The 14,705-nt window shown below is 34.7% G+C and overlaps 1 protein-coding gene across 2 annotated transcripts in view; it reads left to right on the plus strand.

The window, feature by feature from the left end:
* The window catches only part of LOC121371682 (legumain-like), a 29,365-nt gene that overhangs the window by 4,755 nt on the left and 9,905 nt on the right, over window positions 1-14,705 (plus strand). The window contains exons 2-5 of one of the 2 annotated variants that reach the window (XM_041497754.1): window positions 1,639-1,736; window positions 7,480-7,561; window positions 10,671-10,762; window positions 11,995-12,070. In XM_041497754.1, the coding sequence (XP_041353688.1) occupies window positions 1,639-1,736; window positions 7,480-7,561; window positions 10,671-10,762; window positions 11,995-12,070 (348 nt within the window). Of the gene's footprint in view, window positions 1-1,638; window positions 1,737-7,479; window positions 7,562-10,670; window positions 10,763-11,994; window positions 12,071-13,688; window positions 13,765-14,705 lie in introns of both variants that reach the window. The other variant, XM_041497753.1, reaches the window with a different exon arrangement.

Below are 14,705 nucleotides of genomic sequence, written 5' to 3' on the forward strand. Positions count from 1 at the left end.
TACATATTTTATCACTTTTATAAGATATTTCTCGTTCTTTAAAAACACATCAGCTAAAAATAGCACTTTACCGTTGCAAGGTGAATGTCGTCTGCAAATCAGCTGTTTATGACAGGAAATATTTCAGAACGAGGCTCTGGCACCATTTTCATATACCATACATGTTACGAACTACTATTGCTAATCTTCTATCTTATTTCCACTTGGAAACTGACAACATCTGCCATACAGTAATAAATACCTCCATTAATGTTAAACAAATCTAATGATATGTCATGTGAGTAATTCAACTTGCTATTAAAATAAGTGTAAGGCCAAAAAAAAAGTGTGTTTCCGGTCGACAGACCGTCCCTAGTTTTACCCCCCTCCCCCGGACCCAATTTTTTTTCTTCTCAAACTGAAAAAAAAAATAAAAAAAGAAGAAGTAAAAATAAAAGAGGACAACATCACCAAACAAGAGTATTTCCTTCCTTGCACATTGTTTACGTACTATTATACGATACATTTTGCACATGTAATTCCCTTCCGAAAAACATCGAGAAATTATGGAAAAGCTTTTGTAATAGAGTTCCTTCCCCTGATTAGCTACCACCGAACAGCTTGGTCGGTCACAGAAGTAACTGAATGTACGAACATAGCCTGGGTACAGGTTATTTCGATTAAATATAATCGTATCAATTCAGCTTAATTCTCGTCTTCACTTAAATCAACAGGTCTTATTATTAATGCATCTCAAATGTTTGCATAAAGTATTTAAATTAAGAACAACGAAATTAATACAAATGTCCCATTAATTTAAAGAAATACACAAACAGTGCATACCAATACTACTACTACTACTACTACTACTACTACTACTACTACTACTACTACTACTACTACTACTACTACTACTACTACTTATTATTATTATTATTATTATTATGATAGTATTCAATTTAAAAAAAAAAAAAAAAAAACCCCTACCTACCTACCCTAATTTTTTGGGGGGGATGCAATCGGAAACACCTATTTTTGTGTGTGGCCTAAACAAGAATGTAAACAACCGTTCTTGTTGGATTCTATTAAAGGAGCATTATCTTCAAATACGAACGTCAACAATAATGCAGATATTATTTATACAATGCACCACTGGTAATGTTGCACATTACCAAATCCTTACAATACTTCATAAAAAGAGGTCCAAAAAGATTTTCATCGGTCGGTCGGGTTACGACAAACAAACCTAATTTATATTTTTGCCTGGTAGTTAGTCTTAGCACACAAAAAGTATATTTTCGTATTTATGATAGGAGAAAATCGCTCATCTTAGATTCTCGTTTGAATATCGTTGCCCATTAACCTTTTCATTTGTATCTGAACTACTGAAGAAAGTCGTATGTGTAAACAATAAAACCATATGGTTGTCTGAAAAATTCAAATTTTATGCCATGTAAACTCTGGCACTCAAAAATTGCAAATATTAAAAACAATTGGCAAATTTTATTTTAATTTGGCAAATAAATTTCATGTAATAAATGTCATTTTATTCGAAATTAACTGTGTTTTTGCAATTTTTGAAGTTTGAAATGATGATTTGGCGACATTTTCTGATCACCCAGAACTAGCCTTGAAACAACATGCATGTTTCTGTTTTAGGCTGATGCCTGTCATGCCTATCAGATTATGAAGAAACATGGCATCCCTGATGAAAGAATCATTGTTATGATGTATGATGACATCGCACACAATATTGAGTAAGTAATATGTTTGTACTTCTCATTATTCTGCCCACTAAATTCATATAGTTTAATTTTAACATGTCTTAGTGTAACAGGCACTGTTGTGCTCAAAGCTAATGCAGGATGCCACTGAAATTAACATCATTGTTACCCAGACAACCGATTGTTTGGTCACACAAATTATATTTGTATTTTGAATAAAGTTTTGATGATCCTGAAGTTTGTAAAGTTCTCTTTATTTAGAATAGAATGGTTCATTACGTAACCAATTGGCAGTATGTGTGAATTTACAGATGTGTAACCAGCACATGAACTGAATGATGGTTTACATGAAACATTGTGCCCTAAAGTTGCATAATAGAATAATTTGGGTGTCATCTGCAGTTCCTTCCCTTCTAGTTCTATATTTCTCTTTTTACGTTTATGCTTATCCAAAGGCTGGCAATAATATATTTGTTTAATACATAAAAAAATGTTTGTGCCAGTTGAAAAGTAACACATTAATATAGGAAAATTAAGTTATTTAGATCAAAGCTCAGCAACTGAGAGTAATGTGTCAAAAGAATGTGGAAGTGGCAGTGACTGTCATGCTTCAGTGTGCTTGTGTTGTTCTCTTCTGTGTAGATTGCAATAGATGCCATCTTCTAATTAGTATGCATAGCTGTGCATTTTCTAGCTATTTTAAGGGCAGTAAAACACTGTGCTTAAGATTGTTAAGTCTAGCTCAGGTCTACCTTGTGAAGTCACAGAACAATTGGCAACTGACTGTTTTGGATCAGGCTGTGTCCCAGGCACGACCATGTGGCACAGTTCAAATTGATGATTTCTCTTTTTACATTCACGACTGAGTGCATTTATGATGGTGTTCTGACGATTGACTAATCATCACGAGAGTTCAGTTGATCTTAGGTGGCAGGATCAGGATGGTAGATACAGTTGACATAAATCTAGTTATAGTGTCATTCCAACATCCCAAAGTACCAAAGTTGATATTTGTTTTTTGTATTTATAACCAGTCGGTATACAGTATAATTTAATTTATTAAGTTTTAATCTAGTACATTGGTGGCTTAATTGTTAATATAAACTAAGCATTCCTCATTGTTCCCATTAGATAGCTCAAGTGCTTATGTTTTATTAAGAAAGCTATTAACGCCCCCCTCAATATCCTTTCTGTGGATCTAATACTACAAAAACATATAATCTGAAACCTTTACATGAACAGCAGTTGTAACCCAAAAGGTAATTAATTTCAGTTTAATAATGCCCCAACATTGAACAAAGTCCATGGTATGTATTGTCCTTTCTGTAGGAAAGTGCATATAACAAATACTTTGCTGCTAATGGAAAAAATATAACATGTTTAATCTAAAGACTATGTTTCACAATTACCAAACATTTGACATTAAATAGCTGATGATTTAAAATGAATTAATATGCTCTAGTGGTGGCATTGTTAAACAAAACAAGCTTTAATATTTGCTATTGTAAAATATGCTAACCTTGGTTAGGGTCACAAGTTTAAAAGTAAAACTAAAAATATTGCTTGAATTCTCATGTTATGCCATATTTCTTACACACCCATTGGTGAGAACATCATACGTTATTTTTGGTTACACATTGTTGTTAACACATGTATGTGTGTTAATAATTTCAAGACATATGACTGGCTGCTCCTAGGTCACCAATGCCATACTGCCAATGAAAACCTCCACGATGGAAATTGGTTAGACTGTGATACACATGTATATAGTTAACCTAACATTCATGTGTCTGTGATGCATAAGTCAGCTACAAGTGCAACATCTGTCAATAACTTTTAGTAAAAAAAGATGTTAAAATTGACTTTAAACCTGTTTTTTGGGGGATATGTAAGAAATAGAATAATACATTCGTGTCTGTTAGATACCATTTATCTCACAACTCGTTTAAAAAGGTATACAACTTGCTTTCGCTCGTTAGATACATTTTAAAACAACTCGTGAGATAAATGGTATCTAACAGCCACTCATGTATTATTCTTTATATATATCTACTATAACAATATATATGTCAGGAACACAATTGCCTACATTTCAAACATTTCTGTTCTAACTTTGTTTGAAAGGGAGTGGATAAAAAGGTTATTGGTGTTAAAAGGAGCTATGGATAAAGGTGAATCAATAGAATGTATTTTAAACCATAATTTATGTAGCACTAATATGGATGCTGCCATTTTTAAAATGTCACATGATTGAGTGTGAAAACATCTGATGGTCATTGAGGGTGACCCAGTTTTGGTTGTCATCCTCTTGTGTGCTGGTGCTACTTAGTGCATTGTTTTCGTAAATTTGTCACCTGAGCATGTTTGGTTTGCTTGTTGTGGTGCAAGTGATCAATCGTAGTGTGATCCAAGCTAGGCTAAAAACCCAAGGCCTATATTTGTTGGAAATTCCGTTTGTACTCGTTCACTCGTTCAGTGATGAGTACTGTACCTCCAGTCTGAGAAATCCCAGAGTTCACTGTTATCTGAAACCTTTTTGCTCAGTCATAGTGAAAATACCTGAAACATGTTGTGACTCCCACACGTTGATAGCAGTAACACATGTATGTCTCAGGACATGTGCTATCTGTTGGTCAACATTCTGTCTTATCTTAAGCCAACCCACATGTCACTGACCAAAAATATGTTATCATGATTGTGATTTTGTAGAAACATATTATTTATATATATATATATATATATATATATATTTATAAAATTAATTTTAATATATACTTACTGTAGATATGATAATGTCCACATTTTATTTTAATTTTTTTTTTAAAGAGTAACATGAAATCTCTTGAAAGTAGGACCTCTGAGATGTATTGTAGAGCATTATAAAGTTAAAAAAAAAAAATATAAGAGAATCATGAGCTCAGTCTCAGCTAAATAGAAGATGAGCTGATCATACACATAATATATATATATATATATATATATATATATATATATATATATATATATATATATATATATATATATTGGTCTCTTTAAAACTGGGATGGGACGTAGCCCAGTGGTAAAGCGTTTTCTTGATATGCGGTCGGTCTAGGATCGATCCCTGTTGGTGGGCCTATTGGGCTATTTCTAGTTCCAGCCAGTGCTCCACAACTGGTGTAACAAATGCCGTGGTGTGTACTATCCTGTCTGTGGGATGGTGCATATAAAAGATATCTTGTTGCTAATTGAAACGAGTAGCCCATGAAGTGGCAACAACAGGTTTCCTCTCTCAATATCTGTATGGTCCTTAACCATATGTCCGATGCCATATAACTGTAAATAAAATATGTTGAGTGCGTTGTTAAATAAAACATTTCCTTCCTTCCTTTAAAATTTACCTGCGATTTTTTAATAAATTTAGCAGGTGAATATTTATTGTAATAATGGGACTGCTATTTGCTTTTTGCAGGCTACTATAATGAGACCTGAAATTATTTATAGTTTCTGTTTTTCCTTCTCACCCCCACCTCACCTCCAAATGCCTTGTAAATGATCCCTTGTGAAATATCACTTGTACCATGGGTCCATTTCTTAATCTCTGGTCACATGATACATTGTAAGTGTAAAGCTGTATCCTATTTCAGTGTTTAATCGGTAGATCATAGGGTCAGGGCATGGCACACTACGTCTAGAACAATTGTTACAAACATGTATTTACAGGTTAATTACCAAGATGTGCTTATCAGCCTATATTTGGGAAATATGATACCAGTACTTAGTTGAAGCACATACGCAGGTACATACATACACACATACATACATACATACATACATACATACATACATACATACATACTTACATGTATTAATTGTTGAAAGTATTTGTATCACATGAGATGTTAATTTTAGGTAGGTAGGTAGCTAGTTTTATGTGCTCATATACCACTAGGGTTTCGAACACTAATTTTAGAATGTGTTTTTTAGTGGGTGTGAAACTGCTTAAAATATTATCTAGCACTTCACTTTCATTTCATAATCATATGCCATAACTTTCATGAATTATATAAAGTTACAAGTTCACCGTACCATATATCATTTACTGATGCAAAATACAAACACAACTACAGTTGTAATAAACTTGTGTGTTATTGCTGTCAGTATTTATACAGCACACAAAACAGTAAAATAGCCTGTTTCTAGGTGTTAAAATTGAGAATAAAACATTTCCCATGAGATAGAGAATTCCCATGGCCAATACTTTTCAATTATAGACAAGAAAAATGGCATTCAAAGCTAAAGTAAGGAAATTAATATGAATGATCTGTTCTGAATTATTAAATATACCAAAGAAATATTTACTGTTTTAATAACGTGCCCACATCATGTCTTAAATTCAATCTCATGTCAATCTTGAAAAAACTAAAAAAAATTCTGTTAAAGGAGAGGACAATTAAGGCATTTGGCCTGGTATGCATATTTAACGATATATAATGCACATTATTGCTTAATATCAACACGTATAATCGTATAGTTAATTAATAAAACAGTTAAATGTGACGACTATTATATATAACGGGCGCAGCCATTTTGTACCATCTCAGTGAGTACGCCCTCTGTCGAGCTGGTGGTTACGTAATACTTAACGCGTCACGTCAGGAATGAGCCTTAGAACTAGAAAAACACAATCTACCTGGTTTTTGCGGGATAATAAATAGTCATACATTGCAATGTTCTGTAATAATACACATCCCAGTAAGCCAACGGTAAGTATATCCAGCACTATATATATTATTTTTCAATACAAAATAAAATACCATTGTCAAAGTGGCTACACAACAAGTCGAAACAATTAACAATGTTTTTCCCATGCATTAACCTACGTACTGAAATGATACACGGAGTGTTTTCTTAGTTAATTGGTCTATGCTGTTAGTTGCTTCTACCTGTGATTTCTGATTGGCAGGTGTGTATTTGATTGGTAACCAGACGAGCCAATTAATTGACGCTGTCTAGACACAAAATACATACCGGTATTGTGGAATATTACCTGTCGCCCCTAAAATCGTAATGGACATGGTTTATTACTGTAAATAGTTCTGTAAAACTATTGATTAAGTAGACTTTTCCATCTACAACCACAGAACTGACCAATTACATAGTCCCAAAGAAAAGAAAATTATCACTTGCCGACTTGTGTATTGTGGGTTGTCGTTTTTGCTTCAACGTAGCATATCAATAGGCGTAATAGTGTACATTTTTCCTTTGGATTATTAAACAGAGAAAAATACTATAACCCCATTTTGTTCCGTTAATGCAACTTGAAATATATTTAGTTAAATAGTTTATTATATTATTACGTCATTTATGCTGTTTTACAAGTCAGGTTGATCAAAGAGAAGCGCCTTGTCAAAAATTACTGCTTTTGTTTACACTGTACATACAGTAGATGGTCAGGAGCTGACGTCACTTCGCCCCAAGCTATCCCACCGGACGTCACAAAAACGAAACAAAATGGCTGCCCCCAGTTAGCAGGAATAATCATGGTTTTTTATTAACTCTAGCAAATGAAAAACGCGTAATTTTAAAGTGTCAGTATGTGTTGGTGGTCCGGGTATGCATCTTTCCAACACATAAGGCTCTTGTTGGAGTTGACCCTACCTTTAAGCCTTTTTTTTATATATACAGACTGGTACAAATGTGAAGTATTTGTGAATGTGTAATTATTGCTGTTATAATTAGGAACATCTGGATCACATTTGTTTGTGTCGACATGATTACAATTTTATCGCTGTAGAAACCCAACTCCAGGGATTGTGATTAACCGACCCAATGGTCCTGATGTGTACCATGGAGTCCCAAAAGACTACACTCACTCTGTAAGTAGTATTCCGGTTCACTTAATTATCTTCTTGTTTGGAATAGAATTCATTATTATATACATAGCTACAAAATATATACTACTCGAAAGAATTTAAGGGTCAAAAATTTATAACCAAATAAGTTTCAGAGTGTATTAGATTGATGATGTAAACTACACCAAATTTTTTATTTATTGTTCCATATTTACAAAAAACCACAAATAAACGTCACTGTATACAAGAAAGTCACATGACATGCTGTCAAAGTTGAAGGTTGTCAAACATGGATTTTACACATTAGAACATTTGTTTAATAGCGTGTGAATCCACCCCTGGCGCGAATACACTCGTCACATCGTTGCCTCATGCTGTTGATCAGATGTCTGAAGAACTCTTGGGGAATGGCCTGCCACTCTGCCATAAGAAGTTGACCCAGATCATGAAGGTTGGCCGGAGGGGCATGGTTATCCCGAACTCTCCTGCCTAATTCGTCCCAGGCGTGCTCTATTGGGGCCAAGTCAGGCGAATATGCTGGCCAATCCATCCTGGCGATACCTTGTTGTCTGAGAAAGTCCGTTACCACCCTGGCGCGGTGGGGTCTGGCATTGTCATCCTGCAGAACTGCCCCGCCGCCAATCTGCCGAAGGCCTGGGAGAACCAACGGCCGGATAATCTCATTCAGATAGCGGATTCCATTCAGATTGCCATCCACCACATAGAGGGGGGTCCTGTGGTGGATAGAGATGCCGCCCCACACCATGACGCTGCCACCACCGAACCGGTGACGTTGTCTAACGTTAACGTCAGCGAAGCGCTCACCAGGACGTCTGTAGACACGAACCCGACCGTCGTTGAACTGGAGACTAAACCTGGACTCATCAGTGAACATACTCGACCCCACTGAACACGTTGCCACCGCAGATGAAGCGTGCACCAGTGATGTCTGGCCGTTCTGTGACGTGGTAGGAGTGGTGGTCGAACAGCCTGGTGACGGCAGCGTAGATTATTGGCTCTCAGACGATTGCGTATGGTTTGATCAGACACTCGAGTTCCAGTCGCAGTCCGCAGATTGTCACGTAATCGGCGTGCAGTGGTTCTGCGTTGACGTAGAGCCATATTGGTGATGTAGCGGTCCTCTCTATTTGTAGTGCTTCGGGGTCTTCCCGAACGTGCACGATTTCGAACAGAATTCGTTGCTTGGTACCGTTGCCACAGACGGCCAACGACACTGACTGACACCAAGTCTCAGAGCAACATTTCTTTGCGTATTGCCATTCTGAAGCCAAGCAATAGCCCTTCCTCGATCTTCGATAGTCAGTTGAAGTCGTACCATTGTCGAATTTGGAGTGTGCACCGTACACGAACGCAAGCTCCAATTATACGGAAATTCAGCATTGGGAACATGGAATACACGTGCAAAGCGTGCAAATGAAGCGCTTTGTGAAAAAGCAAGTTATGGGCACTTAGCAGACCTTTCACTTTCGCCCTAATTTACGTGCAAATGTAAGCATGTTTTCGCCATTAGAACTAGTCGACAGTGTCAATGACAGTGGATTTTAATTCATTTATGGGTTGCTTAGACCCACTTTCGTCAAAATGGAACAATACCATGCGTGACATTATGGTCTAGCTAATATAATTGACATTCAGAAAATAATGTCAAAAATATCGTCTGACCCTTAAATTCTTTTGAGTAGTATATATAGATTTACAGAATCCATCAAAGTGATATTCAGTGAAAAGTCATATTTTCATTGTATCTTTGTTACAGTAAACCATATTTATATTTTGTGAACAAATTCATGATTCAATTATCTCCCTTGTAAATAATGGCATTTTAATTATTGAGGTCAGTGTCATTTTATAATTTTTAAGTTTGATAATTATTAATGCATCTGATTATATTTGAAAAATAAAAACATGTAATTTAAACAATTGTACCTATAAAAACTTGATATGAGGTGCAATTATGATAAAATATCTAAAACTGACTGCGTACGAAGATTTAAAAAAAATAAAAAAAATATGACAATCCTGTTGTTGAGTGTAAGTTAAAATTTTTAACTGGTTAATTCATGTTTTATTTTTGTGGGTTAGGTAAGGTAGTTTTAATCATATCTCTATTTCTGCTAAATTAATTAATGCTAGTCCTTGAGTGTTGTGTGCAGCTGTGTCAGGTATAGGATGCCTGTACTTAATTCATCTTAAAGCAAATAGTGTTTTCTGTCCATAAAGGAATGCTTGTGCAAGGCTTTTGGACTGGTATGCAAATTCAACTGTATATAATGCGCATTATTGCTTAATATCAACAAGTATATTATTATATTTAATTAATAAAACAGTTAAATATGATGGCTATTATATATAAAGGGTGCACCCATTTTGTTCCATGATAATAAATATCTCTGGCGAGCCGTTGGTTACATAATACTTCATTTCAGGAATTAGTCTTAAAACCTGAAGAAACAAACATACCAATGTTCTGTAATAGTATCCATCCCAGTAAGCCGGCAATAAGTATATATTATTTTCAATGCAAAATAAACCACCTTGTCAAAGTGGTCGAAATAACTATCATGTTTTGTACTTACATGTACCTACATACTAAAATGATAATTGGAGTGTTTTCTTAGTTAATTGGTCTATCATGTAGTTGCTTCCACCTGTGATTCCTGATTGGCAGACCTGTGTATATTAGGCAGGTTACACCTTGTTGTAAATTACTGCCTTTTGTTTACACTGTGCATACAGGAGTTGGTAGGAGCTGATGTCACTTCCTCCCAAACTAGATTACCTGATGCGACTAAAACGAAACAAAATAGCTGCCCCCAGTTAGCAGGAATAATCATGTTTTTTATAGACTATAAAATTACGTGTTTTTCATGTCTTAAAGTGTTGGTATGTTTTGGTGGCCTGGGTATGCATCTTTGCAACACACAAGGCTTGTATTTGACTTGTTCTCCCCTTTAAGTACTGAACAAAATGTTCATGAATCACTGCCAAAATGTGTGGTTATAGTCTGTAGAGGTGAGGCATACAGCCTTTCTGGTTGTCACTATTAGCATTGTTAAATTACAGATTCTGACATAACAATGTTTAGAATCCTTAACATTTGGTATTTTTGCAGGAGGTAACGCCTAAGAACTTTTTGGCTGCGTTGACTGGTGATGAGGAAGGTTTGGCCAGTCGAGGACTGTTCGGAAAGAAAGTCATCAAGAGGTATAGTTAATTAATTTTTTACTGTTTTTCTTGACATAGAACCACTAATAGGTGTTGGAAGATAAGGGCAACTGACCGGCCAGCTAATGAACTACATAATTTGATTTTTAATGGGGGAGGGAGAGTGCAGTGCATTATCTTCAGAATTGGGTAGGGGAGGCAGTCTTTTCTCTCCTGCTTCCGATGCATGTGCCACTATAAAAAATTTTTTTTATGTGTGTGGTTATACTCCTGTTTAGAAACAGATATATAGGGTAACCCTATTGTATTTTCACATTTACTGATGGATATTGGTGGTTTTAATGTCACAAATGTGGTTCTGTTGATGAAACTAAAGATGTGCTATTTGGAACATCTGCTACTCACTGATGTGTGTCATACTCATAGGTAATCATACTAATGTTATGCCATTTTCTGGCAATCATGTAATTGTCATTTCTTATTTTTGTGTACAAGCATCTGCAACATAGAAGGATATGGTCAGGACTAATGTTAAGATTTTCAGAGTAAAAGACCTTCAGAGTAATATATCTTTGGAATTTAGACATACCACCAAACTGAAGTACCTTGAGACCCAAAACACTCTGGGTATGGGTCTGGTGACTATGGTACCAGTCGAAAATTAAATGCATTGACATGTGACAAAACATACCATGTCTGTGTTAACTAATGCTCTGGCAACAGACGCCATAGAACATGCGCTATATTTTCACACTACCAGACTGGCAGCTGCACAATGTGCAAGTCTTGTTTTTTGATTTTTCTTATAAACAACACGAAAGATATATATTAAGCAATGTGGAATTATCGTAAATATTGTTGATGTTTATAGAAGACAATATATCCAAAGATATGAATGTAATCAATTACATTGATATACTAATAACATGCAACAGATACAGACGCAGACATCAAAATTCACCAGAATGAGCATGTTTGCCACACTCGCTAGATCCAGACCCAGACCCAGATTTGGTGTAGTTTGGGCAAACTTTTAAAATTGTAGTTGCCAAACACTTGAATAAAATTATCCATGTTTGTGTACACCTATCCCAGTCCTATAATGGTTTTTCCTGTGTTTTTCTTCACTTTTTTTTTTTTTTTTTTTTTTTTTTTTGTATTTTTGTTCCATTAGTTTAGTACTTTAAATTTCTATCTACTTTTGAACAGTGCAGTGACTTTGTGATAGAATACTTCTTTTATAACTTGTATTTAAAATATTTTGCTTTCAGTGGTCCAAATGATAATGTTTTTGTGAACTTTGTTGACCATGGTGCACCAGGAATTCTAGCTTTTCCTGAACAATTTGTAAGTTTGCATGTCAAGAATAGGCATGTGGTCACAGCATGTACACAATGCATGTATAGTGTAGTGGACGTTACTGCATGACAGGTGTGCTGTAGTTTGGCAAAGTGTACACATGAAAATAAGTTGTAGTGATGAGTTTTCACTTTTGTACAAGTTATTATTTTTCAAACATTTACAGTGTTTGAAATATGCAAAATTTTAAATTAGTACAGAATCAGTGAAGACATTACACATTCTTGGTACCTAATATAAGTAAATAATATTGAATGTCAACACTAGTAAAAAAAAAAAAAATTCACAATTTTCAGTGTTAAAAATCTTGAGATAAGCAAATTGTATACTTTTTACTACAGTACTCCAACTGTTTTCATGTGTACATTAACAACATTTTACTAACAGTTTTACAGCATTAATAGCCATTATGTTTGGACAGAGGTAAATAATCCATTGTCTTGCATCTGATATAGATCCACAGCCATAATTAACAGTATGACAAAATACAAAAAGGTGGCATTTTTGTCGAGCTATAACACCAAAATGGGTTTCAAACTTTATATGTCCCAATTCTTTTGTCAGTGCCCCTTCAGTAAACATATTAGCTAACTGACTATTTAGTTTTTCTCTCTTTTCACTTTTATAACGCTGCATGTAACTTTAGCGATATAACAGGGATCAGTTTTGTTTTGAGGAACCCATGCTTTCTTTTGATTTTTGTTCATTTTTCTCTTTAGGTCTTACACAGTATACTAGGATTTGCTGTTTGTGGCTTGAACATATTTTCATGTAGTCTTAAGGGTTAAAACAATTTTAAAAAATCCATCTTGTTTTTTTTCAAATACTAGTTTGGTCTTTATCAAAGAAAAACAATATTACAGTTACACACCACCATTACTTACTCAATGCAATGCAGGACAAATTTTATCACAATGTATCAGCTCTGTATAAACACAAAGTTTAGCCAAATTATTTATTAAACTTCAAAAATGACAGAAAACCAGTTATTTTATAATAAAATATAGTAAAATTATTTCGCCAACTCAAAATAAAATTCGGCAGTTGTTTTCAAAATTTGCATTTGGTGAATCTGGCGACTGCCAGAGCTAGCCCTGTGTATTGAAAGTGCCATGTGACTGATAGTTTTTGGGAGTACTTTCCCATGACAACAACCTGGCCAAAAAATTCAGTTAGTCACCTTTACGCAGAGCACTGCCTCATTTTTGTGTTATACATGTGTCGGTATACCACTAGCATAATTGTTGTCAGTTGGTATTAAAAATGACAAGTGACTTGAAACCAATGGGTTATTTAAATACCACAGAGGTTAACCTACGTGTAATCATCAAAGAAAGATTTTAAAAGGCATTTTAGAATTTTGTTTGATTTTTTTTAATGAAGAACTATTTTTTAAATTTAACTGTTTTAATGGTGGTGTGATTCTTAAAAGCTTTATTTTAAATAACCTTAAAAATTAATTGCTACAAATCGACAAACTCCATAGTATTAACAAATTTTATGCACTAATATTCCTGTTTTGCTTGATATTTTGCTTTTTTATTAACATCTGTGCATGTCTGTATACTGTTCCAGAGTTAGTGATTGTGATATTCAATAATTTCAGTGGTCCAAATGACCATATTTTTGTCAACTTTGCGGACCATGGCGCCCCTGGAATTTTGGCTTTTTACAATAAATTTGTAAGTACTTAACAATATATGACTTAGGTCCATTTTGTGTAATCTAATATATACAAAATCAAAATTGTATTAGGTAACCTTCATAAAAAAAATACATTTTATTCTTTTGATTAATTTAGTATACTGTCATTTGATTACTGCTTCACAATTGGTGAAACAAAGTTTGTTTTGTTTAACAACACCACTAGAGTACATTGATTTATTTTAATAATCTTCAGCTATTGGATGTCAAACATTTGGTAATTTTGATATAGTTTTAGAGAGAAAACCATGCAACATATTTTTCCATTAGTAGCAAGGAATCTTTTATTTGCACCATCCCATAAACAGGACAGTTCATACAACAGCCTTTGATATACAAATCATGGTGAAGTGGCTGGAATGAGAAATAGCCCAATAGGTCCACCAACAGGGATCAATCCTAGACTGACAACTCTAGGCGAGAGCTTTTAGTGAGGGCTGTGTCCTGTCCCAGTTGGTGTAACAAAGGCCATGGTATGTACTATCCTGTCTGTGGGATGGTGCATGTAAAAGATTCCTTGCTACCAGTAAAAAAAGTGGTGGCAGTAGGTTTCCTCTCTACTTATCTGTGTGGTCTTTAACCATATGTCCGATGCCATATAATTGTAATTACCAGGTGAAATGTGTTGAGTACGTCATTAAATAAAGACTTTCTTTCTGTCTTTTTTTAATGGGCTTTTTCAAAGTTTCTTAGATGGCTATCTGACACAGATTTGACTGTATTCTTAGCTTTCAATTATTCACACACACACACACACACACACATACACACAAATGCAATTTGCACTGATTAGATTCCTTTAAATATTAACTGCATATTTTATTTAGTATGTGTTTTTCATATTTTACACTAACATATTTTGAAGCATTTAGGATTAACAATTCAGTTTACTTTTTTTTTTCTATAAGGAGCCATTCTT

The sequence above is a fragment of the Gigantopelta aegis genome, chromosome 4 (assembly GCF_016097555.1).
Source record: "Gigantopelta aegis isolate Gae_Host chromosome 4, Gae_host_genome, whole genome shotgun sequence".
In the NCBI taxonomy this organism is placed as follows: Eukaryota; Metazoa; Mollusca; class Gastropoda; order Neomphalida; family Peltospiridae; genus Gigantopelta; species Gigantopelta aegis.